At 43.7% G+C, this 22024-nt stretch overlaps 1 protein-coding gene across 3 annotated transcripts in view; it reads right to left on the bottom strand.

Annotated features, from left to right (window-relative positions):
- Positions 1 to 22024, bottom strand: part of ASAP1 (ArfGAP with SH3 domain, ankyrin repeat and PH domain 1) — a 409622-nt gene that overhangs the window by 70139 nt on the left and 317459 nt on the right. For all 3 annotated transcript variants that reach the window (XM_075352860.1, XM_075352862.1, XM_075352861.1), the window contains 2 exons: positions 13939 to 14039; positions 9534 to 9603 (listed from right to left, as the gene is read on the bottom strand). In XM_075352860.1, the coding sequence (XP_075208975.1) occupies positions 9534 to 9603; positions 13939 to 14039 (171 nt within the window). The remainder of the gene's footprint in view (positions 1 to 9533; positions 9604 to 13938; positions 14040 to 22024) is intronic.

The raw sequence follows: 22024 nt of genomic DNA, 5'->3' as shown, positions 1-22024 counted from the left end.
ACACTTATCAGGTGGATCAGACTTATCTTTCTTTAGGCCCTAGCCTGAAGGAGGTCGCCAGCTTGTACCAACTGAACAAGTTGAGTTGTTCCTCAATCTTCAGTCTTTACGGTCTACTACTCTACTTCTTCCAGGTATGCAATACGATATTCTAGAACAATGTTTCTCAACTCCAGTCCTCAAGACCCACCAACAGATCATGTTTTCAGGTTTTCCTCGATGTTAGAAAGGGAATAATTCCATCAACTGTGCAACCTTAAGGAAATCCTGAAAACCTGCTTGAGGAAAACCTGAAAACATGATCTGTTGGTGGGTCTTGAGGACTGGAGTTGAGAAACACTGATCTAGAAGAACCCCTACATTTCCAATACTTTTCCTCATTTCTGCAACAACAAGAAGGAACCATTCCATCTCCACGGGCTATTTTGACTTCATTACAACTTTCAATTTTCACAACTCTGACTTTTTCCATAGACTTTTTCCATTCTTCTCAATTTTCCTGACAAATTTTCTGGGCACCTCGATGAAATCTTCACACAAACTTCAATTAGCTTAGAGCACTCGTAACTGCTTCTGCACTTTCTCCATAAAATTCGAAACGTTCCCGTATCTTCTTCAAATTTGATAGCTGTGACACCCAGAATTTTTCTGGCTTGCCGAACGTTATTTCCAAGTGTACATATTGCAATTTCTAACTACAACCTGTTACTGAGACGCTGCAGTTCACTTCTTTGTACACTCTAATGCGGGCGTCACACGGGTCACGTCGTTAGTGACGCACATCTGGCATCGTCAGAGATATCGTACCGTGTGACACCTCTGAACGACTGTGAACGAGCAAAAATACTCACCTTATCGTTGCTCGTTGACACGTCGTTCATTTTCATAATCTCGTTCCTCCTTCTGCGCGCCGGTTGTTCATCGTTCCCGTGGCAGCACACATCGCTCCGTGTGACACCCCGAGAACGACGAACACAACTTACCTGCGTCCCGCCGGCAATGGAGAAGGAAGGAGGTGGGCGGGATGTTACGTCTTGCTCATCTCCGCCCCTCCGCTTCTATTGGCTGGCTGCCGTGTGACGTCGCTGTGACGCCCAACGTCCCTCCCCCTTCAGGAAGAGGATGTTCGCCGCCCACAGCGACGTCGCCCGGGAGGTAAGTACGTGTGACAGGGGGTTAATGACTTTGTGCGCCATGGGCAACTAATTGCCCGTGACGCACAAACGACGGGGGCGGGTGCGATCGCTTATGCGATCGCACGATTTATCGTCCCGTGTGACGTCCGCATAAGTGTCTGGTGGCTTCTCTCAAGACTTCATGAAGATCTTTGACAAGTCTCTCATACAAAACTTTGTGAGATCCAAGCACCTGTTCCATGTTGGAACAACTGGCTACCGGATGGATGCCTTCTCCTTCACAGCTATCGGACAGTTACCTGGGTCTTTGGTTGCCCTCTTTCGCATTCGTCTGTTTCCGCGGACCTTCCTATTTTTGTCATTAGATTTGTTATCTTCCTGTTCTTCTACCACAGACTCTGCCACTTGAGTTGCAGACTCGTCAGGATTAGCTGCACTTTCAGAGTTGTTTGCCTTTAATGTCAGCCTTGACCTCTCAGACTTCATGTCTTCAGTCTTGTCCTTATCAGTAGGTTCAGTGGAGCTCTCAGCTCCTAATGAATCCTTTGGATTAGACTTCAATTCTTCAGTGGCTTTCTCCACTTCTGCAGTTTCAGCTTCAATTTCCTCTTGGGCCTCTGTAGAGTCACCTTCAGCTTTCCCTTGGGTCTCTGCAACTTCCCTTTTTATTTCCTCTTGGATCTCCGCAGAGTCACCTCTAGTTCCCCCTGAGTTCTTGCTGCTGGATTGGGCTGCTTAGTCCCCGTTTGGGTAGGCTGCTGGCAGCACTCATACGTCTATTTAGCAAAAACAACCTCTGACGTTGAGCACGTGCACTCAACTGCTTTGGTTGAGGCCTGTCCTGAGTGGAACCTGTCTTGCTAAACCGCTGCATGGTCTTGGCCACCATGCATTCCATTCTTTACTCATGGCCATGTTTTTAAGCAAATATGTGAGGGAGCCTCCACCATGGATGAGAAGCCTCAACACATGAATGGTTTCAGGATGCTTTACTGTTGGCAGATACAGGACTCATGGCTGCCGCTCACATTTTCTTCTCCAGACAATCATTCTTCCAGATGCCCCAAACAATCTGAAGGGGTTTCATCGGGGAAAATTACTTTACCTCCGTCCTCTGCAGTCCAATCCCTGTACTTCCTGAAGAACGTTAGTTTGTCTTTGATGGTTTACTTGCAGAGAAGTGACTTTTTTGCTGCCTTTGTCACCAAGCCAGTCCCCAAAAGCCTCCGAATCACTGTGCATGAAGATGCACTAACATCTGCTTGCTGCCATCTCTGAGCAAGCTCTGCACTGGTGTTAAACCGATCCCATAGCTGAATCCTCTATAGGAAACAGTCCTTGCACTTACTGAAGTTTCTCGTGCGCCCCAAAACCTTCTCTATAGCAATTGTACCTCTCTCTTTGCAGTTACTGAGGATCCGATAAATGGTTGATTTAGGGAGCTGGCGTCCCTGCACTCCCTGCTGCCCTCCTCCCGCAGGGACGCGCGCCATCCACTGGTACGGCCAGCTCGCACCTGTGTCCCAGCGTCTTCTTCCTACTCTACGTGTGCGCTCCCTTTTTCCCCCTCCCGGAGCCTTCAAGAATGTTCCTGGAGCGCATACGCGCGCCGCTGCTCTTTTCTTAAAGGGCCAGTGTGTCACTCCCAGGAAGTGGCTCTCCGCTTATTGCGGAGAGTCACTGGGTACATAAGGCGATCTCCCACTAGGGAAGGTGCCTGATTAACGTGGTTAGTTATCTAGAGTTCCTGTACCCTTACCCCCAGTTGTCAGGTCCCCTTGTCCACTTTGCATTTTACAGTGTACTATTTCCATCAGTCTACCCTGGTTGCTCAAGCCATACCAGAGACTGCCTGTCCACTCCAGCCCCGCCCCCAGTCTCAGCTACCCCGGTGGCTCATGCCACACCCGAGACTGCGCCTGTCTGCCCCGGCCGTGCTCCCAGCCTTAGCTACCCCGGTGGCTCATGCCATACCAGAGACTGTGCCGTTTCCACCTAGCCGTGCCTCGAGCCATAGCTACCTCCATAGTCCTTGCTACATCAGAGACTGTGCCTATCTCGACTGGCCGTGCCTCGAGCCTCAGCTATCCCGGTAGTCTTTATTACACCAGAGACTGTGCCTGTTCTACCTGGCCGTGCCTCCAGTCCCAGTTACCCTGTGGTCCTTGCCACACTAGTGACTGCCTGTCCATCCTGGCCGTGCCACCTACCCCAGCCTGCCAGCTCCTGTGTCTGCCCTTGCCCTAGGGGTCAGCTGACACAGTCCCAGTCTCTGCCCTTGGCGTAGCACCAGGCGTCCGCCTCACGGTGAGCGCTTTGTCAAGCCCCTCCCACGAAAAGGGTAGGCCTGGGGTCCTCCTGTGGTCCAGTGGGTCCACTTCATCTCACCACTTCACCATCTCCACCGGTGAGTGTTATAGGGCCAATCTTACATGCAGCAATGTCCTTGCCCGTAAAGCCCTAATTGATGAAAAATCACGCTTAACAGGAGACAATGACTTCAAGCAACCAGTCAGCTTGACAGAGTGATATCTTCTGCCTTGTCCTGGTTAATACTTTATCTTGAGCTAACAAAAATATCATTGAATTAATTTTCATAAAAGCAGAGTCATCTGATGGGATTTGCTATACGGACAGTATTCTGAGCCAGGCCATAATGCCTCCACCGCCCCGTGGTAACTTGTAAGGTGACAGGTGCTCATTTAAACAGTGGAAAAATAAAATCAGAGCGCCGGCCGTTCCCTTAATTGTGTAATACAGCCCATTATCCCGGCGTGTAGTTAATGCATAATTAAAGGTAAGGTTCAGACGGCGCCGCATGTGAGCAAAGAGAAAAACAAAAATATGGTGTAAAAAGACAAGGAGTAAACGAGAGGGCGGTAAAGTCCATTTGTGACCAACGTGAACTATTGAGAGGCCCCATTATGGCCCCCTCCTCTCCGGTAGAACAAGTCACTGGATAGCAATTAACCTGAACGGCACCAATTAACCAAGAGTAGGAGGAAATCCACAAAAACAGGCGGAAAGCAGGAATAAGTCCAAGCAAATGTGCAGATCTTTGATGGATTTTGAATACATAGCCCTCAATGAACTAAACAAATACTTACTATAGCGGTAGGAAAGGTGATGCGCCTATGGCAAATGATAGGTGATGTGCCTATGGCAAATGATAGGTGATGTGCCTATGGCAAATGATAGGTGATATGCCTATGGCAAAAGATAGCCGATATGCCGATGGCAAATGATAGGTGATGGGCCTATGGAAAAGGAGGTCAACAGCCCTAACAAACCAAATTGAGCAACCACCCAGAGGGCCATAATGCCCTACAGGGGACTGGATGCGAAAGGGGTTCTTCTTCGGGCATTATGTCACACATCAGACTCCATGCATGTGAATGGTTAAGGCTATGTACACCTTTACAGAGTTTTTTTTGTTGTTGTTGATTTACTTCTTAAATGAAAAGTTCAAACTTTCTAGATTGTCCTCATTAAAACATTTCTACTATTTTGGTGCTGCAGAATGAAAAGAGGAAATAAGAGCAGGATAGAAGCTGTGCTGATATATGAGATAATGGAGAGAGCAGCATCATGAATGCAAACAGCACTCACATCCAGCCTATGTTACAGGAACAGACATCAGATCTAACATCAAGCCTATAATATAGGGGGATGCACTCATAACTCCCATTCAGCCTATATTACAGGGACAGATAATCAGACCTCCCATTCAGCCTATATTACTGGGAGAGACACACAGACCTCCCATTCAGCCTATATTACTAGAGAAAAACACAGAGCTCACATCCAGCCTATATTACTGGGAGACACACAGAGCTCACATCCAGCCTATATTACTGGGAGAGACACACAGAGCTCACATCCAGCCTATATTACTGAGAAACACACAAACCTCACATCCAGCCTATATTACTGGGAGAGACAGACAGACCTCACATCCAGCCTATATTACTGGGAGAGACAGACAGACCTCACATCCAGCCTATATTACTGGGAGAGGCACACAGACCTCACATCCAGCCTATATTACTGGGAGAGACACACAGACCTCACATCCAGCCTATATTACTGGGAGAAACACACAGACCTCACATCCAGACTATATTACTGGGAGAGACACACAGACCTCACATCCAGCCTATATTACTGGGAGAGACACAGACCTCACATCCAGCCTATATTACTGGGAAAGACACAGACCTCACATCCAGCCTATATTACTGGGAGAGACACAGAGCTCACATCCAGCTTATATTACTGGAGAGACACAGAGCTCACATCCAGCCTATATTACTGGAGAGACACACAGACCTCACATCCAGCCTATATTACTGGGAGAGACACACAGACCTCACATCCAGCCTATATTACTGGGAGAGACACACAGACCTCACATCCAGCCTATATTACTGGAAGAGACACACAGAGCTCACATCCAGCCTATATTACTGGGAGAGACACAGAGCTCACATCCAGCTTATATTACTGGAGAGACACACAGAGCTCACATTCAGCCTATATTACTGGGAGAGACACACAGAGGTCACATCCAGCCTATATTACTGGAGAGACACAGAGCTCACATCCAGCCTATATTACTGGAGAGACACACAGACCTCACATCCAGCCTATATTACTGGGAGAGACACACAGACCTCACATCCAGCCTATATTACTGGAAGAGACACACAGAGCTCACATCCAGCCTATATTACTGGGACAGACACACAGTTCACATCCAGCCTATATTACTGGGAGAGACACACAGAGCTCACATCCAGCCTATATTACTGGAGAGACACACAGACCTCACATCCAGCCTATATTACTGGAAGAGACACACAGAGCTCACATCCAGCCTATATTACTGGGACAGACACACAGTTCACATCCAGCCTATATTACTGGGAGAGACACACAGAGCTCACATCCAGCCTATATTACTGGGAGAGACACACAGACCTCACATCCAGCCTATATTACTGGGAGAGACACACAAACCTCACATCCAGCCTATATTACTGGGAGAAACACACAGAGCTCACATCCAGCCTATATTACTGGGAGAGACACACAGACCTCACATCCAGCCTATATTACTGGGAGAGACACAGACCTCACATCCAGCCTATATTACTGGGAGAGACACAGACCTCACATCCAGCCTATATTACTGGGAGAGACACAGACCTCACATCCAGCCTATATTACTGGGAGAGACACAGACCTCACATCCAGCCTATATTACTGGGAGAGACACAGAGCTCACATCCAGCCTATATTACTGGAGAGATACACAGAGCTCACATCCAGCCTATATTACTGGAGAGATACACAGAGGTCACATCCAGCCTATATTACTGGGAGAGACACACAGAGCTCACATCCAGCCTATATTACTGGGACAGACACACAGCTCACATCCAGCCTATATTACTGGGAGAGACACACAGACCTCACATCCAGCCTATATTACTGGGAGACACACACAGAGCTCACATCCAGCCTATATTACTGGAAGAGACACACAGAGCTCACATCCAGCCTATATTACTGGGAGAGACACACAGAGCTCACATCCAGCCTATATTACTGGGACAGACACACAGCTCACATCCAGCCTATATTACTGGGAGAGACACACAGAGCTCACATCCAGCCTATATTACTGGGACAGACACACAGCTCACATCCAGCCTATATTACTGGGAGAGACACACAGAGCTCACATCCAGCCTATATTACTGGGACAGACACACAGCTCACATCCAGCCTATATTACTGGGAGAGACACACAGAGCTCACATCCAGCCTATATTACTGGGACAGACACACAGCTCACATCCAGCCTATATTACTGGGAGAGACACACAGACCTCACATCCAGCCTATATTACTGGGAGACACACACAGAGCTCACATCCAGCCTATATTACTGGGAGAGACACACAGACCTCACATCCAGCCTATATTACTGGGAGACACACACAGAGCTCACATCCAGCCTATATTACTGGGACAGACACACAGCTCACATCCAGCCTATATTACTGGGAGAGACACACAGACCTCACATCCAGCCTATATTACTGGGAGAGACACAAAGACCTCACATCCAGCCTATATTACTGGGAGAGATACACAGAGCTCACATCCAGCCTATATTACTGGGAGAGACACACAGACCTCACATCCAGCCTATATTACTGGGAGAGACACACAGAGCTCACATCCAGAAAACCTGAAACTTTAGAGGTGGTAAACTGCATAATAGGTGACCTGAGAAAGAATGAAGGAATGAATGTTGCAGACTGAAATGTAGTGCAATTTCATTGCCTAATGGTAATTCCTAAAATATGTAAAAAAAATATTTTGTTCCATGCCAAAGATGTCCACTGCCTTTAAGATTCCACATTTGCAAGAATAAATAGCATGATACCTCCATGCGTATAAGCTATAGATGTGGATCTGCATCACTTTACCCCCGAGCTTGAATTTCTGATGATTAGGTCATATATATATATATATATATATATATATATATATAAAAGGGAGAGAGAGAGAGAGAGTGTCTGGTGACCTGGGTGTTATCCATCTGATGGCCTCTATTTGTACACCAGGATCACATTTTATTGTGTGCCCGTGTTGCCTGTTTCGCGCACCATTGATATTAATGCAGTGTAGAATTTGGCCCCTGTGCATTATTGATAAAGGAAGGAAGGGATGGACCTACCCAAAAAACATTTGACGCCACCTACAAAAAGGGTTATCAAGTCAAGGAATGGGGCATATGAGAACGGAAAGATAGTTTGTCCAGCTGCTGTCCCTCCCGACCTTCCCATTAAAATGCACACTCGATTCAACTGAGCGTGCATGAGTCCTCAATACGGAGAGAGAGGAGTAGCCTGCTCCAGACACCGCATGCGGCAGCTTGCCTCTTGTGCACACAATGGATTAAGCACTTTCAACATACCCATGTCCAATTGGTCCCCCCCCCAAACCTGTACATTCGCCCTTTTAGAAAGGGGGCTACAAATATGGGTCTAAGAAATAAGAAAAGGCATCAGAGAAGGTCTCACACTCGGGTCTCCTCCCATGATAAGTGTTACCTGTAGGACTGCAAATGTAAATTGAATCTGGGTGTTAATTAGTTTTCACGCCCCCTGCACCGCAGTCACCTTGTGATTATTACCGCTGCAGACAATGGCCCTGGCACAACAGCGGGAACATGGGACCCCGCCGCCGCGTGCCCTCCACAGGAGCAGCTGTTTACCGAGAATGTACCAGCGTCCTGACTCCTGCGACTGACTGCATAACTGTTGTCAGGCCGGCGTGACTGCCAGCACGCGTCAGCTGCTCATCCAAGATGGCACAGGGACGCGGGGAAATATATTTTTATGGACACATGTGATATGTTCAGATCAGCAGATTTATTTACTTCTGCTTTAAATTCTCAGTCTAAACATGGCAAGTTGAAGATAAAATGATTTCTAAAAAGCATAAAGTTAAAGATGACACATTTCCTTTAAATATTAGGCAAAACAAATTTTTACAAAAAGTGGGAAGATGCAAAAGTTTAGGCACCTTTGGAGATTTGTCTGCTCGGATAACGTTGACCAAGGTTTCAGACCTTAATTAGCCTGTCAGGGTTGTGGCTTATTCACTATCATCGTTAGGAAAGGTCGGGTGATGCAAATTTCATAGATTTATAAAAACCCAGCCTCCTCTAACCTTGTGCCAAAAGACAGCAGCCATGGGTTCTACTAAGCAGCTGCCTAGCACTCTGAAAATGAAAATAGTGAAAAACCCACAAAGCAGGAGAAGACTATAAAAGGATAGAAAAGAGTTCTCAGGTTGCCCTTTCATCACTTCGAAATGTAATTAAGAAATGGTTACCCGGAATACTGGCGGTCAAGATAAGGTCTGGAAGATAAAGCAAAATTTCTGTGAGATCTGCTCAAAGGATTGCGAGAGGCAAGTCAGAACCCCTGCCTGACTGCAAAAGACCTTCAGGAAGAGTTTGCCTGAAGAAGGAGCCTCTGTGCTCTGAAAGCTTGCTAATATAATTTTTCTGGTTAGCCTATAAAGGTATCACTCCTAAAATACTTTTGTCATTCTTGGGACATAGTATTTCAGCAGATTTTCTGTAATAGCTTCTCATAGGACTGCTAGGGAGGAAAATCCCAACCCCTGCATGACTGCAAAAGACCTCTCATTGTTGTTCTCTCATTTGGGGAGATGTATTTTGGATTGCTTTGCACAGGTTTATAGCGCCATTATCCCAAGACAACAAGACAGTCATAATCAGCTTAATGTCAGAGGAAACACTTTTAAGGAGACTGTACAATAACGAGAACAACATTGAGACAAGTTACTTACTGTAGCATGGGATATTGTGAGGATGCCATTTTTCACCATACATTTTCTTCTTTGCCAGACTTTCCTCAGACTGAAAAGAAAAAAAGAAAAAATATGATCTACAGAGATAGCAGAACTATTAACATTTACATCACAAGTTTCAATCTTCCCTTGTATGTGAGATGTCAGACAGAGCTAATTCGTATACGCAGAATAGTGAGTGCAGCTCTGGAGTAATGTAATGTATGTACACAGTGATACAGGAGGTAACTCAGGATCAGTACAGGATCAGTAATGTAATGTATGTACACAGTGACTGCACCAGCAGAATAGTGAGTGCAGCTCTGGAGTATAATACAGGATGTAACTCAGGATCAGTACAGGATCAGTAATGTATGTACACAGTGACTCCACCAGCAGAATAGTGAGTGCAGCTCTGGAGTATAATACAGGAGGTAACTCAGGATCAGTACAGGATCAGTAATGTAATGTATGTACACAGTGACTGCACCAGCAGAATAGTGAGTGCAGCTCTGGGGGATTATACAGGAGGTAACTCAGGATCAGTAATGTAATGTGTGTACACAGTGACTGCACCAGCAGAGTAGTGAGTGCAGCTCTGGAGTATAATACAGGAGGTAACTCAGGATCAGTAATGTAATGTATGTACACAGTGACTGCACCAGCAGAATAGTGAGTGCAGCTCTGGAGTATAATACCGGATGTAACTCAGGATCAGTAATGTAATGTATGTACACAGTGACTGCACCAGCAGAATAGTGAGTGCAGCTCTGGAGTATAATACAGGAGGTAACTAACTAATAAATAATGTAAAGTATCTACTCAGTGACACAACCTTTATGTAGAATATATGTGTAAAGAGGCACTCCATTATATACAGACCAACTAACAACCCCACTATTTATCAGAATGTACAACAGCGTGTCTCTCCATTGTATGAGGCAGTTTTTATGCCTATCTTTTGATAGATGCGCTGCATTTCATATTTCTGTAGCCACCACGAGAGGGAGATTAATGATACTACCAAAAAAATTCTGGGAACACCAAATCAATTAATGTGATCAGTTAGGTCAAAGAAGCAATTTTAAGTAGTGATGGGCGAACCTGAACTGTACAGACGGGGTCCATACTGGACACCTATTATCTGTGCACGGACCAAAAACATGGACTTCCGTCTTACTGTTCAGGCCACCCGGATAAAAATTTAAAAAAAAAGTTAAAACCAAGCAAAATAGAGATTAAAGCAGGAGAATTATACTTACTGAGTCACCAGCGTGGCTAGCACACTACATCCGGGTCCGCTCATTAGCACTCATGCATATTCACTGCCTGCCCTCTGTGACAGCATCTGTGATTGGTTGCAGTCAGAAAGCCGGGATATGAGATTGGCTACTCCACAACCAATCTGCGGCTGGGGAGGCCCAATAACCATGGGCCTCCCCAGCCTGAGAATACCAGCCCCCAGCTGCCGGATTTATCTTGGCTGGGTATAAAAATTGAAGGGAGAAGGGGTACAACAACACTAGGACATCAGATGGTTGTTAGCATGTTGTAGGTATGAATTACTACCTTTCCTTGCCTCAAACTACCAAATACCCTGCCTACTAGTGGAGGTAACCCTTCTGTTATATTGGTTCCCCTGCTCCATGATGGCTCCCCCTGGGATAATTGGATTCCTCAGGAGGCTCCAAACTTTTTAGGGGAACCCACGATATGTGTCCAAAAACATATAGATATGGTCCCTCCATAATAGGTTCTGGGCCTTCGTTATAGTTGCTTCCAAGGGATGTACCATTCTGCCGACACATACGGCAATATCCCGAAACTCCAGGGATATGGGGAAACTATAATGGAGGAACCATATCTATAAAGAGGAATAGCGAGACAACCACCAAAAAGGGAATGTGCAGGTGGTGGAGGCCACAGAGAAATTATAGTTTTGCCAGTAGCATGGAGGCCATACCTGCAGCTCATTCAGGTAGGAAAGCACACCGCTATATGTGGTGGTGCGAGACGATATACTTTGTTTCGCAGTACAGTCTTGCAGCGTGCTGCAAATACCAGGACACGGATCGTTCCACGAGAAAAGATGGACAGTGCCGTAGAAGAGGACAGGGATCAGCTTCTTTGTATGAGAGGAAACAAAATGAGCCCAGCCAGTGCCCTGCACAAGGACTTACAGCGGCTACTGGTGTGCAACGGTCAGAAAAACACTCCAGGGTGGCATGAGGGCCCGACATCCGGTAATGGGACCTGTGCTCAAAGTTCAGCACAGAAACCAGGGGGGGGGACATTATACTAGGAAGGTGCCCAGGATGGGGGACATATATTACTGAAAATGGCCCAGGATGGGTAACATTATACTAGGAAGGGGCCCAGGATGGGGGACATTACACTAAGAAGGTGCACATTATACTAGGAAGGGGAGGGCCCAGATTGGTGGACATTATACTAGGTAGGGGTCCAGGATGGGGGACAATGCACTAAGAAAGGGCCAAGGGACCATTATACTAGTAAGGGGCCCAAAATGGGCACATTATGCTAGAAAGGGGTCCAGGATGGTAGACATACATTACTGGAAGTGGCCCAGGATGGGTAAAATTATACTAGGAAGGGGGACAGGATGTGAAACATTATGCTAGGAAGGGGCACGTTATACTAGGAAGGGGCCAAGGAAGGGGGGCATTATGCTAGTAAGGGGCCAAGGATGGGCACATTATACTAGAAAGGTTCCCAGGATAAGGGACATTATACTAGGATGGGGCCCAGGATAGGGGACATTATACTATCAAGAAGTCCATGATGGGTGACAATATACAAGGAAAGGGCCCAATAAGAAAAAAATTATACTAGGAAGGGGTACAGGATGGGGGACTTTATACTAGTAAAGGGCACAGGATCGGGTACATTATACTAGGAAGGGGTCCAGGATGGTAGACATACATTACTGGAAGTGGCCCAGGATGGGTAACATTATACTAGGAAGGGGGACAGGATGTGAAACATGATGCTAGGAAGGGGCACGTAATACTAGGAAGGGGCCAAGGAAGGGGGGCATTATGCTAGTAAGGGGCCAAGGATGGGCACATTATACTAGAAAGGTTCCCAAGATAAGGGACATTATACTAGGATGGGGCCCAGGATAGGGGACATTATACTATCAAGAAGTCCATGATGGGTGACATTATACAAGAAAAGGGCCCAATAAGAAAAAAATTATACTAGGAAGGGGTACAGGATGGAGTACATTGCACTAAGAAGGGGTCAAGGAAGGAAGACATTATACTAGTAAGCAGTCCAGGATGGGCACATTATACTAGGAAGGGGCCTAGGATAGGGGACATATATTACTGGAAGTGGCCCAGGATAGGTAACATTATACTAGGAAGGAGCCCAGGATGTGGGGTATTATGCTAGGTAGGGACACATTATAAAAGGAAGGTGTGGGCTGAGGATGGGGGACATTATATCACGAAAGGGCCCAAAATGGGGGAAATTATACTAGGAAGGGGCCAAGGATGGGGGACTTTATAATAGGAAGGGACCAAGGATGGGGGACATTATATTAGAAAGATGCCCATGATGGTGGACATTACACTAGGATGGGGCCAGGATGGGGGACATTATACTAGGAAGGGGCCAGGATTGGGGACATTATACTAGAAAGGTGCCCATGATGGTGGACATTACACTAGGATGGGGCCAGGATGGGGGACATTATACTAGTAAGGGGCCAAGGATGAGGACATTATACTAGTAAGGGGCCAAGGATGGGCACATTATACTAGAAAGGTGCCCAGAATGGGGGCCATTATAGTAGGATTGGGCCAAGGATAGGGGACATTATACTAGGAAGTAGCCAAGGATAGGGGACATTATACAAGGAAGGGTTCCAGGACGGAGAACATTCTTAATGGGAGTGGCACAGTATGATATATTATTACCAAATCTGTTCCCGGAGGGAGGACACAGACACGTGGGGCCATACACAATACTGAGTCTGATCATTTAGTGATGAAATTCATACGAGGTGGAGCCACTAGTGAAATCCATTTTTTTTACATTGATATTTTGGATGATTTGGAATCTGGACCTCAGTTGATAATTTTTCTCATTAATAACAAACACAGTTTATATATCAGTAGTGACTTTCTTTTTTTATTGGTCTGATGTGTGATTTCATTGTTCCCTTAATTTTTGTGAGCAGTGCATACTGCATTTTGGAGCGGATACAAACATCAGATATCCATTTAGTCAATGCAGATATGTAGTGCTGCAGCCTCTGCTGGTAATTAAGCCGGGACCATAAAAACATATTGCTGTAATAAAAGGGCACAGATGAGGCTCACACACCGCACACAGGTGGTGGGGTTACTGGAAAGCCGAGATAATACACACAACTTACCCATCACTCTTCTTTAACAGGTAGCCTTTCTTCTCACTGCCATACTCCTTGTTCCCTTGGAGCTGGTGCATACTGTACCCACCCTGCCTGCTCTGCGAGTCCTAGAAACACAGAAAGATACCACCATGTGAGGAGGCAAAACATCGACATGGCTGAGCTACAATGAGGAAATTATCACATCTACATGGAGGTCTAATCTTGTATATAGGGGGCAGTATTATAGTAGATATATTCATGTACATAGGGGCAGTATTATAGTAGATATATTCATGTACATAGGGGCAGTATTATAGTAGATATATTCATGTACATAGGGGCAGTATTATAGTAGATATATTCATGTACATAGGGGCAGTATTATAGTAGATATATTCATGTACATAGGGGCAGTATTATAGTAGTTATATTCTTGTACATAGGGGCAGTATTATAGTAGTTATATTCTTGTACATAGGGGCAGTATTATAGTAGTTATAGTCTTGTACATAGGGACAGTATTATAGTAGTTATATTCTTGTACATAGGGGGCAGTATTATAGTAGTTATATTCTTGTACATAGGGGGCAGTATTATAGTAGTTATATTCTTGTACATAGGAGCAGTATTATAGTGGTTATATTCTTGTACATAGGGGCAGTATTATAGTAGTTATATTCTTGTACATAGGAGCAGTATTATAGTAGTTATATTCTTGTACATAGGGGCAGTATTATAGTAGTTATATTCTTGTACATAGGAGCAGTATTATAGTGGTTATATTCTTGTACATAGGGGCAGTATTATAGTAGTTATATTCTTCTACATAGACGGCAGTATTATAGTAGTTATATTCTTGTACATAGGGGCAGTATTATAGTAGTTATATTCTTGTACATAGGGGCAGTATTATAGTAGTTATATTCTTGTACATAGGAGCAGTATTATAGTGGTTATATTCTTGTACATAGGAGCAGTATTATAGTGGTTATATTCTTGTACATAGGAGCAGTATTATAGTGGTTATATTCTTGTACATAGGAGCAGTATTATAGTGGTTATATTCTTGTACATAGGGGCAGTATTATAGTAGTTATATTCTTGTACATAGGGACAGTATTATAGTAGTTATATTCTTGTACATAGGGGGCAGTATTATAGTAGTTATATTCTTGTACATAGGGGGCAGTATTATAGTAGTTATATTCTTGTACATAGGAGCAGTATTATAGTGGTTATATTCTTGTACATAGGGGCAGTATTATAGTAGTTATATTCTTGTACATAGGAGCAGTATTATAGTGGTTATATTCTTGTACATAGGGGCAGTATTATAGTAGTTATATTCTTGTACATAGGGGCAGTATTATAGTAGTTATATTCTTGTACATAGGGGCAGTATTATAGTAGTTATATTCTTGTACATAGGGGCAGTATTATAGTAGATATATTCATGTACATAGGGGCAGTATTATAGTAGATATATTCATGTACATAGGGGCAGTATTATAGTAGTTATATTCTTGTACATAGGGGCAGTATTATAGTAGTCATATTCTTGTACATAGGGGCAGTATTATAGTGGTTGTATTCTTGTACATAGGAGCAGTATTATAGTAGTTATATTCTTGTACATAGGGGCAGTATTATAGTAGTTATATTCTTGTACATAGGAGCAGTATTATAGTAGTTATACTCTTGTACATAGGGGCAGTATTATAGTAGTTATATTCTTGTACATAGGGGGCAGTATTATAGTAGTTATATTCTTGTACATAGGGAGCAGTATTATAGTAGTTATATTCTTGTACATAGGGGGCAGTATTATAGTAGTTATATTCTTGTACATAGGGGGCAGTATTATAGTAGTTATATTCTTGTACATAGGGGCAGTATTATAGTAGTTATATTCTTGTACATAGGGGGCAGTATTATAGTAGTTATATTCTTGTACATAGGGGCAGTATTATAGTAGTTATATTCTTGTACATAGGGGGCAGTATTATAGTAGTTATATTCTTGTACATAGGAGCAGTATTATAGTAGTTATATTCTTGTACATAGGGGGCAGTATTATAATAGTTATATTCTTGTACATAGGGAGCAGTATTATAGTAGTTATATTCTTGTACATAGGGGCAGTATTATAGTAGTTATATTCTTGTACATAGGGGCAGTATTATAGTAGTTATATTCTTGTACATAGGGGCAGTATTATAGTAGTTATATTCTTGTACATAGGAGCAGTATTATAGTAGTTATATTCTTGTACATAGGGACAGTATTATAGTAGTTATATTCTTGTACATAGGGGGCAGTATTATAGTAGTTATATTCTTGTACATAGGGGGCAGTATTATAGTAGTTATATTCTTGTACATAGGAGCAGTATTATAGTGGTTATATTCTTGTACATAGGGGCAGTATTATAGTAGTTATATTCTTGTACATAGGGGCAGTATTATAGTAGTTATATTCTTGTGCATAGGGGCAGTATTATAGTAGTTATATTCTTGTACATAGGGGCAGTATTATAGTAGTTATATTCTTGTACATAGAGAGCAGTATTATAGTAGTTATATTCTTGTACATAGGGGGCAGTATTATAGTAGTTATAGTCTTGTACATAGGGGCAGTATTATAGTAGTAATATTCTTGTACATAGGGGCAGTATTATAGTAGTTATATTCTTGTACATAGGGGCAGTATTATAGTAGTTATATTCTTGTACATAGGGGCAGTATTATAGTAGTTATATTCTTGTACATAGGGGCGATATTATAGTAGTTATATTCTTGTACATAGGGGCAGTATTATAGTAGTTATATTCTTGTACATAGGGGCGGTATTATAGTAGTTATATTCTTGTACATAGGGGCAGTATTATAGTAGATATATTCTTGTACATAGGGGCAGTATTATAGTAGTTATATTCTTGTACATAGGAGGCAGTATTATAGTAGTTATAGTCTTGTACATAGGGGCAGTATTATAGTAGTTATATTCTTGTACATAGGAGCAGTATTATAGTAGTTATATTCTTGTACATAGGGGCAGTATTATAGTAGTTATATTCTTGTACATAGGGGCAGTATTATAGTAGTTATATTCTTATACATAGGAGCAGTATTATAGTAGTTATATTCTTGTACATAGGGGCAGTATTATAGTAGTTATATTCTTGTACATAGGGGCAGTATTATAGTAGTTATATTCTTGTATATAGGAGCAGTATTATAGTAGTTATAAAATTCCTGTGAGCGGTTGTTGTGCTGTGTGGTCATTAATTTCAATAAAAAATAGACCCGGTAAAGAGTGATTATGAAGGAATAGACTGATAATGAAGTCAGACCGACAGATGACAAAACTTACTCTCCTAGACTTCAATCATGTAAGCAAATGAAAGACAAAAGCAAAAACACTAATTAAACATTATTGACAAGTAAAGCAACATCACACAGTCACTACTGCAGATGCCGATGAAATAATCAAAATTCACCACAATCTTATCATTAATTTCAAATCAAATATATTTTCTTCATAGGAATGTACAGATTCTCTCTCTATGTATCTACAGTATATAAAATTAGCATAAGCCGACAGTCTACGTACATTACTTACCAGTTAAACCGCACCAATCACCAGGATGACAGCAGCTGCCGATCAGCTGATAGGGGGGGGTTCATAGTGATTCCTTTCTCCCCCTGCCAGTCCATCCACCCCATCTGTTATTTATGCTAATTCTATTATAGAGTCGTTTTACTAAGTGGCTAGAAGGACCTGTGCTGATGTCATACCCATATGAACAGAAGGGGCAGGGCCTCAGCCAACATAGCTGATACCAGGAAGCAACATTATTGTTCTGTTTTCTGTGACCCCGCCCCTTCTGGTCACATGGGTATGACATCAGCACAGGTCCTTCTAGCCACTTAGTAAAACGATTTTATAATAGAGTTAGCATAAATAACAGATAGGGGGAGGATGGACAGGCAGGGGGGCAGGAATCACTATGAAAACCCACCCCAGTTCTCAGCTGATCGGCAGCTGCTGCCAATCAAAAAGCTGCTCATTTTACAAACTTAACTTGCTTGTTTCAAAAAACCTATACATCCAAGTGGACAACTAAAAGTATGTATAGAATCAGCCTGATAGTGCCAGTATAGCACTGGCTTTAGGTTATATAGGAAAATCCTGGTGATTGGTGCGCTTTAAATACTCAAGAGCTGCACTCACTATTCTGCTGGTGGAGTTGAGTCACTGTGTACATACATTACATTACTTATCCTATACTGACCTGGCGTTCTGATAGATCACAAAGGTTAGTACACCCCTCACTTTTTAGTAAATATTTTATTATATCTTTCCATGGGATAACACTGAAGATGTGACCCTGTGATACAATGTACAGTAGTCAGTGCCCAGCTTTTATAAGGCTACGTGCACACGCTGCAGAAACTTTCTGCACCTGAATACTGCACCTCGTGGCTGAAAAACGCATCTGTTTTTGCTATGTTTCGGTTCGTTTTTGGGTGCGTTTTTTTTTTTTTTACCTTGTTGGGACACTAATAACATTAGTGATCAGAATCCGCTGTTGGTTTTTAAGACCTCTTCTCACTATTACCCAGTGAAGCTTTTTGGGGTGTGTTATGTGTATTATGTGTATTATGCCTGCGAGTTTTGGAAACCTTTTATAGCAATTAGAATAAAGGTTAAGTTTTAGTCATTCTGCCACTTTCTTTTGTTTTTTTACTATTAGCAGAGCTTATATGACAAACTCTTCTGATAGGGGACACCCCTTTTAATCCAGCTTTTTCGTTTGCCCTTTGCTGACTCCAGAGTCCATGTAAGGCTGTGTGTGCATGCTGCGTTTTTGGCCGCTAAAAACGCACCCGCAGCAAAAACGCACCGGTAAAAATGCATGCGTTTTTACTGCATTTTTGAGCTCTGCGTTTTTCCAATGCATTGCATGGGGGGAAAACGCAGAAAAGTGCAGGAAAGAATTGACAGGTCCATTATTTGGGGTTTTTTTTAAGCTCAAAAACTTAAAAAAAAAAGTTATGCGCAAACAGCAAAAATGAAAACTCATAGGCTTCACTGGGGAAGCAAAATCATGCAGTTTTGAGCCCAAAAATGCACAAAAACACAATCGAAAAACGCGCAAGAACGCTCCTTGGGTCTCGGCAATGTCACAGTGCCTTCTTGAGACTATTGTTTGCAGCCAGACATCCCCCTCCCTCAGTATACAGAACATAAAAAAACAACAAAGCCTCCCACAACCAGGTATTGTCTCCCTGAGGCGATACGTCTCGTACAGCGCAGATAGAAAGCGCTGCCGAAAACTCTAGAAGAGAGGATAGACGCAAAGCAGACTGTGAAGGATATCACCCGTCTGCCTCCTGCCAGGACCCAGGATAAACAAGTCCCAGAACCGCTGCTAAATAACAGTGCCACGCGGAGGTAAACATTCTGTGTACGGTGAGCGCGGCGTTCCCCAGCGGGAGTGCATTATAGAGCGGGATGTAATATGTAAAGTTACACTACAATTTCCGAGACGTTCTGTCACATCCTTCCAGTGCGGGTGGAAATCACAAGTGATAAAATATTCTCTCCTTCCCACATAGATACGCTTCAATCTTACAATCCAGAACATCTGACAGCTCACAACCCTACTGGCAGCATATATACCCCCATTATAGTGTCCCTTATCCTGCATTGTCCACTAGCTTTCCCCTCTGAGGGCTCTTTGTCTAATTTTCAGTTGTCCCTGAGTTGGTGGGTGGAAACTACCTGCTATGTCGTCTCCCATGCACAGCACACACAGGCATGAGGGATTCCTCTTCTCCTGCCTCTATGTAGCACATGTTTAGAAGCAGCAGCATGGAGGACGTTATACAGCAGCATGGAGGACGTTATACAGCAGCATGGAGGACGTTATACAGCAGCATGGAGGACATTATACAGCAGCATGGAGGACATTATACAGAAGCATGGAGGACATTATACAGCAGCATGGAGGACGTTATACAGCAGCATGGAGGACATTATACAGCAGCATGGAGGACATTATACAGAAGCATGGAGGACATTATACAGCAGCATGGAGGACATTATACAGCAGCATGGAGGACATTATACAGCAGCATGGAGGACATTATACAGCAGCATGGAGGACATTACAAAGCAGCAGTTATCTTTGAGCTAGTGGATGGAGACTCGCAGCTATGTCGTCTCCCATACACAGCACACACAGACATAAGGGATTCCTGCTCTTCTGCCTCTATGAAGCACATGTTGAGAAGCAGCAGCATGAAGGACATTATAGAGCAGCAGCTGTCTCTGAGTTAGTGGGTGAAGACTCGCTGCTATGTCGCCCATACACAGCACACACATGAGGGATTCCTGCTATCCTGTCTCTATGCAGCACATGTTCAGAAGCAGCAGCATGGAGGACATTATACAGCACCAGTTGTCTCTGAGCTAGTGGATGAAGACTAGCTGCTATGTCTCCCATACACAAAACACACAGAGGAAGGATTCCTGCTCTCCTCACGTCATGCAGCACATGTTCAGAAACAGCAAAATGGAGGGCATTATACAGCACCGGTTGTCTCTGAGCTAGTGGGTGGAGACTAGCTGTTATGATGTCTCCCATACACTGCACACATAGGAGGGATTCCAGTTTTCCTGTCTCTATGCAGCACATGTTCATCATCAACAACAACAACAACAACAACAACAACAACAGCACGGAGGACATTATACAGCAGCAGTTGTCTCTGAGCTAGTGAGTGGAGGCAAGCCAATATGATGTATCCCATACACTGCACACACAGACATGAGGGATTCCTCCTCTCCTGTCTCTATTAAACTCTTTTTCAGAAGCAGCTGCATCATGGAGGATATTATACAGCAGTATTGGGCAGTGTAGATGTAAATCCAGCTTTGAGTAAAATAAAACACCAGAAAGCAGCAGCATGAAGGACATTATAGAACAGTTCTCAGCAGTGTAACGGTGATTACAGATTTGGGATAAAGTAAAACACTTCAAAGAAGACAGCAGCAAAAAGGACAATATAAAACAACAGTGTAATTGCAAATCCAGCTCTGGAGTGAGATAAACCACTTACTAGAAAGCAGCGGCACCGAGGACATTACAGAACGAAGTGTGATTACAGTTCTAGGATAGGCTGAAAAGCTGTTTGATTACCTATCCTAAGGATCGTCCATCAATGGTCAAGTCACAATGTCTGATCGGATGGGGGTTCGACACACGTTACTTCTGGATACGGCTGGGTATTGCATATTTGCTTCATTCAAATCAATAGGGTCAGATGTGCAGTACCTGGCTGCAGCCACTATACAGCTGATGGAGCTGTGCAGCTCTAGAACGGATTAGGTCCAGCCGGTGGTGGCACAGACCAGTTGATCGGCCGTGGTGCCGGGTGTTGCACTCCCACCAGTCAGTCATTCATGACCTATCCTAAGGATCGGTCAATGGTCAAGTCACGGACAACCCCTTTAACCTCTCTAAGGCTCTGTTCACATGATCAGTTGCCATATGGATTCAATATTAAAAAACCTGCAGAGCAATAAAAGGACGCACACTTTAGTTTCCATTTTGCATCTGTTTTTGTTCTATTTGCAACAGATTCGTCGTTACTAGAAGTGTCTCCAGTGTTCTGCGCATGCGCATGGCTTAAAAACAGGGATCCGTTAAACAGATTCCCAGCAATTATGATCTATTTTCCATTAACTTCAATGTAAAAAAAACTCCCAAAATTACAGATCCCGGTGCTTTCTGATTCTATATTTTCAACTTAAAGGGAAGCTGTCACAAGATTTGGTGACTATAAGCTGTGGCCAGCACCACTGAGCTCTTATATACAGCATTCCAATATACTGTATATAAGAGCCCTGGTCGCTGTGTAAAATATAAAAATCACTTTTATAATACTCACCTACAGGGGTACTCCAGTCCGATGGGAGTTGCTGCTCTGAGGTCCGGCTCCTCCTTTTCCTAGTGCGGCTCTTCCGCTCTCTGATCCGGAGCCTCCTCTCTTCTGCAATTGCTGTCCTCCTTCGACCCAGCCAAGTATGGATGATGCGTCCC

Source organism: Anomaloglossus baeobatrachus, chromosome 6 (assembly GCF_048569485.1).
Source record: "Anomaloglossus baeobatrachus isolate aAnoBae1 chromosome 6, aAnoBae1.hap1, whole genome shotgun sequence".
In the NCBI taxonomy this organism is placed as follows: Eukaryota; Metazoa; Chordata; class Amphibia; order Anura; family Aromobatidae; genus Anomaloglossus; species Anomaloglossus baeobatrachus.
This window is presented reverse-complemented; position numbering and strand designations above follow the sequence as displayed.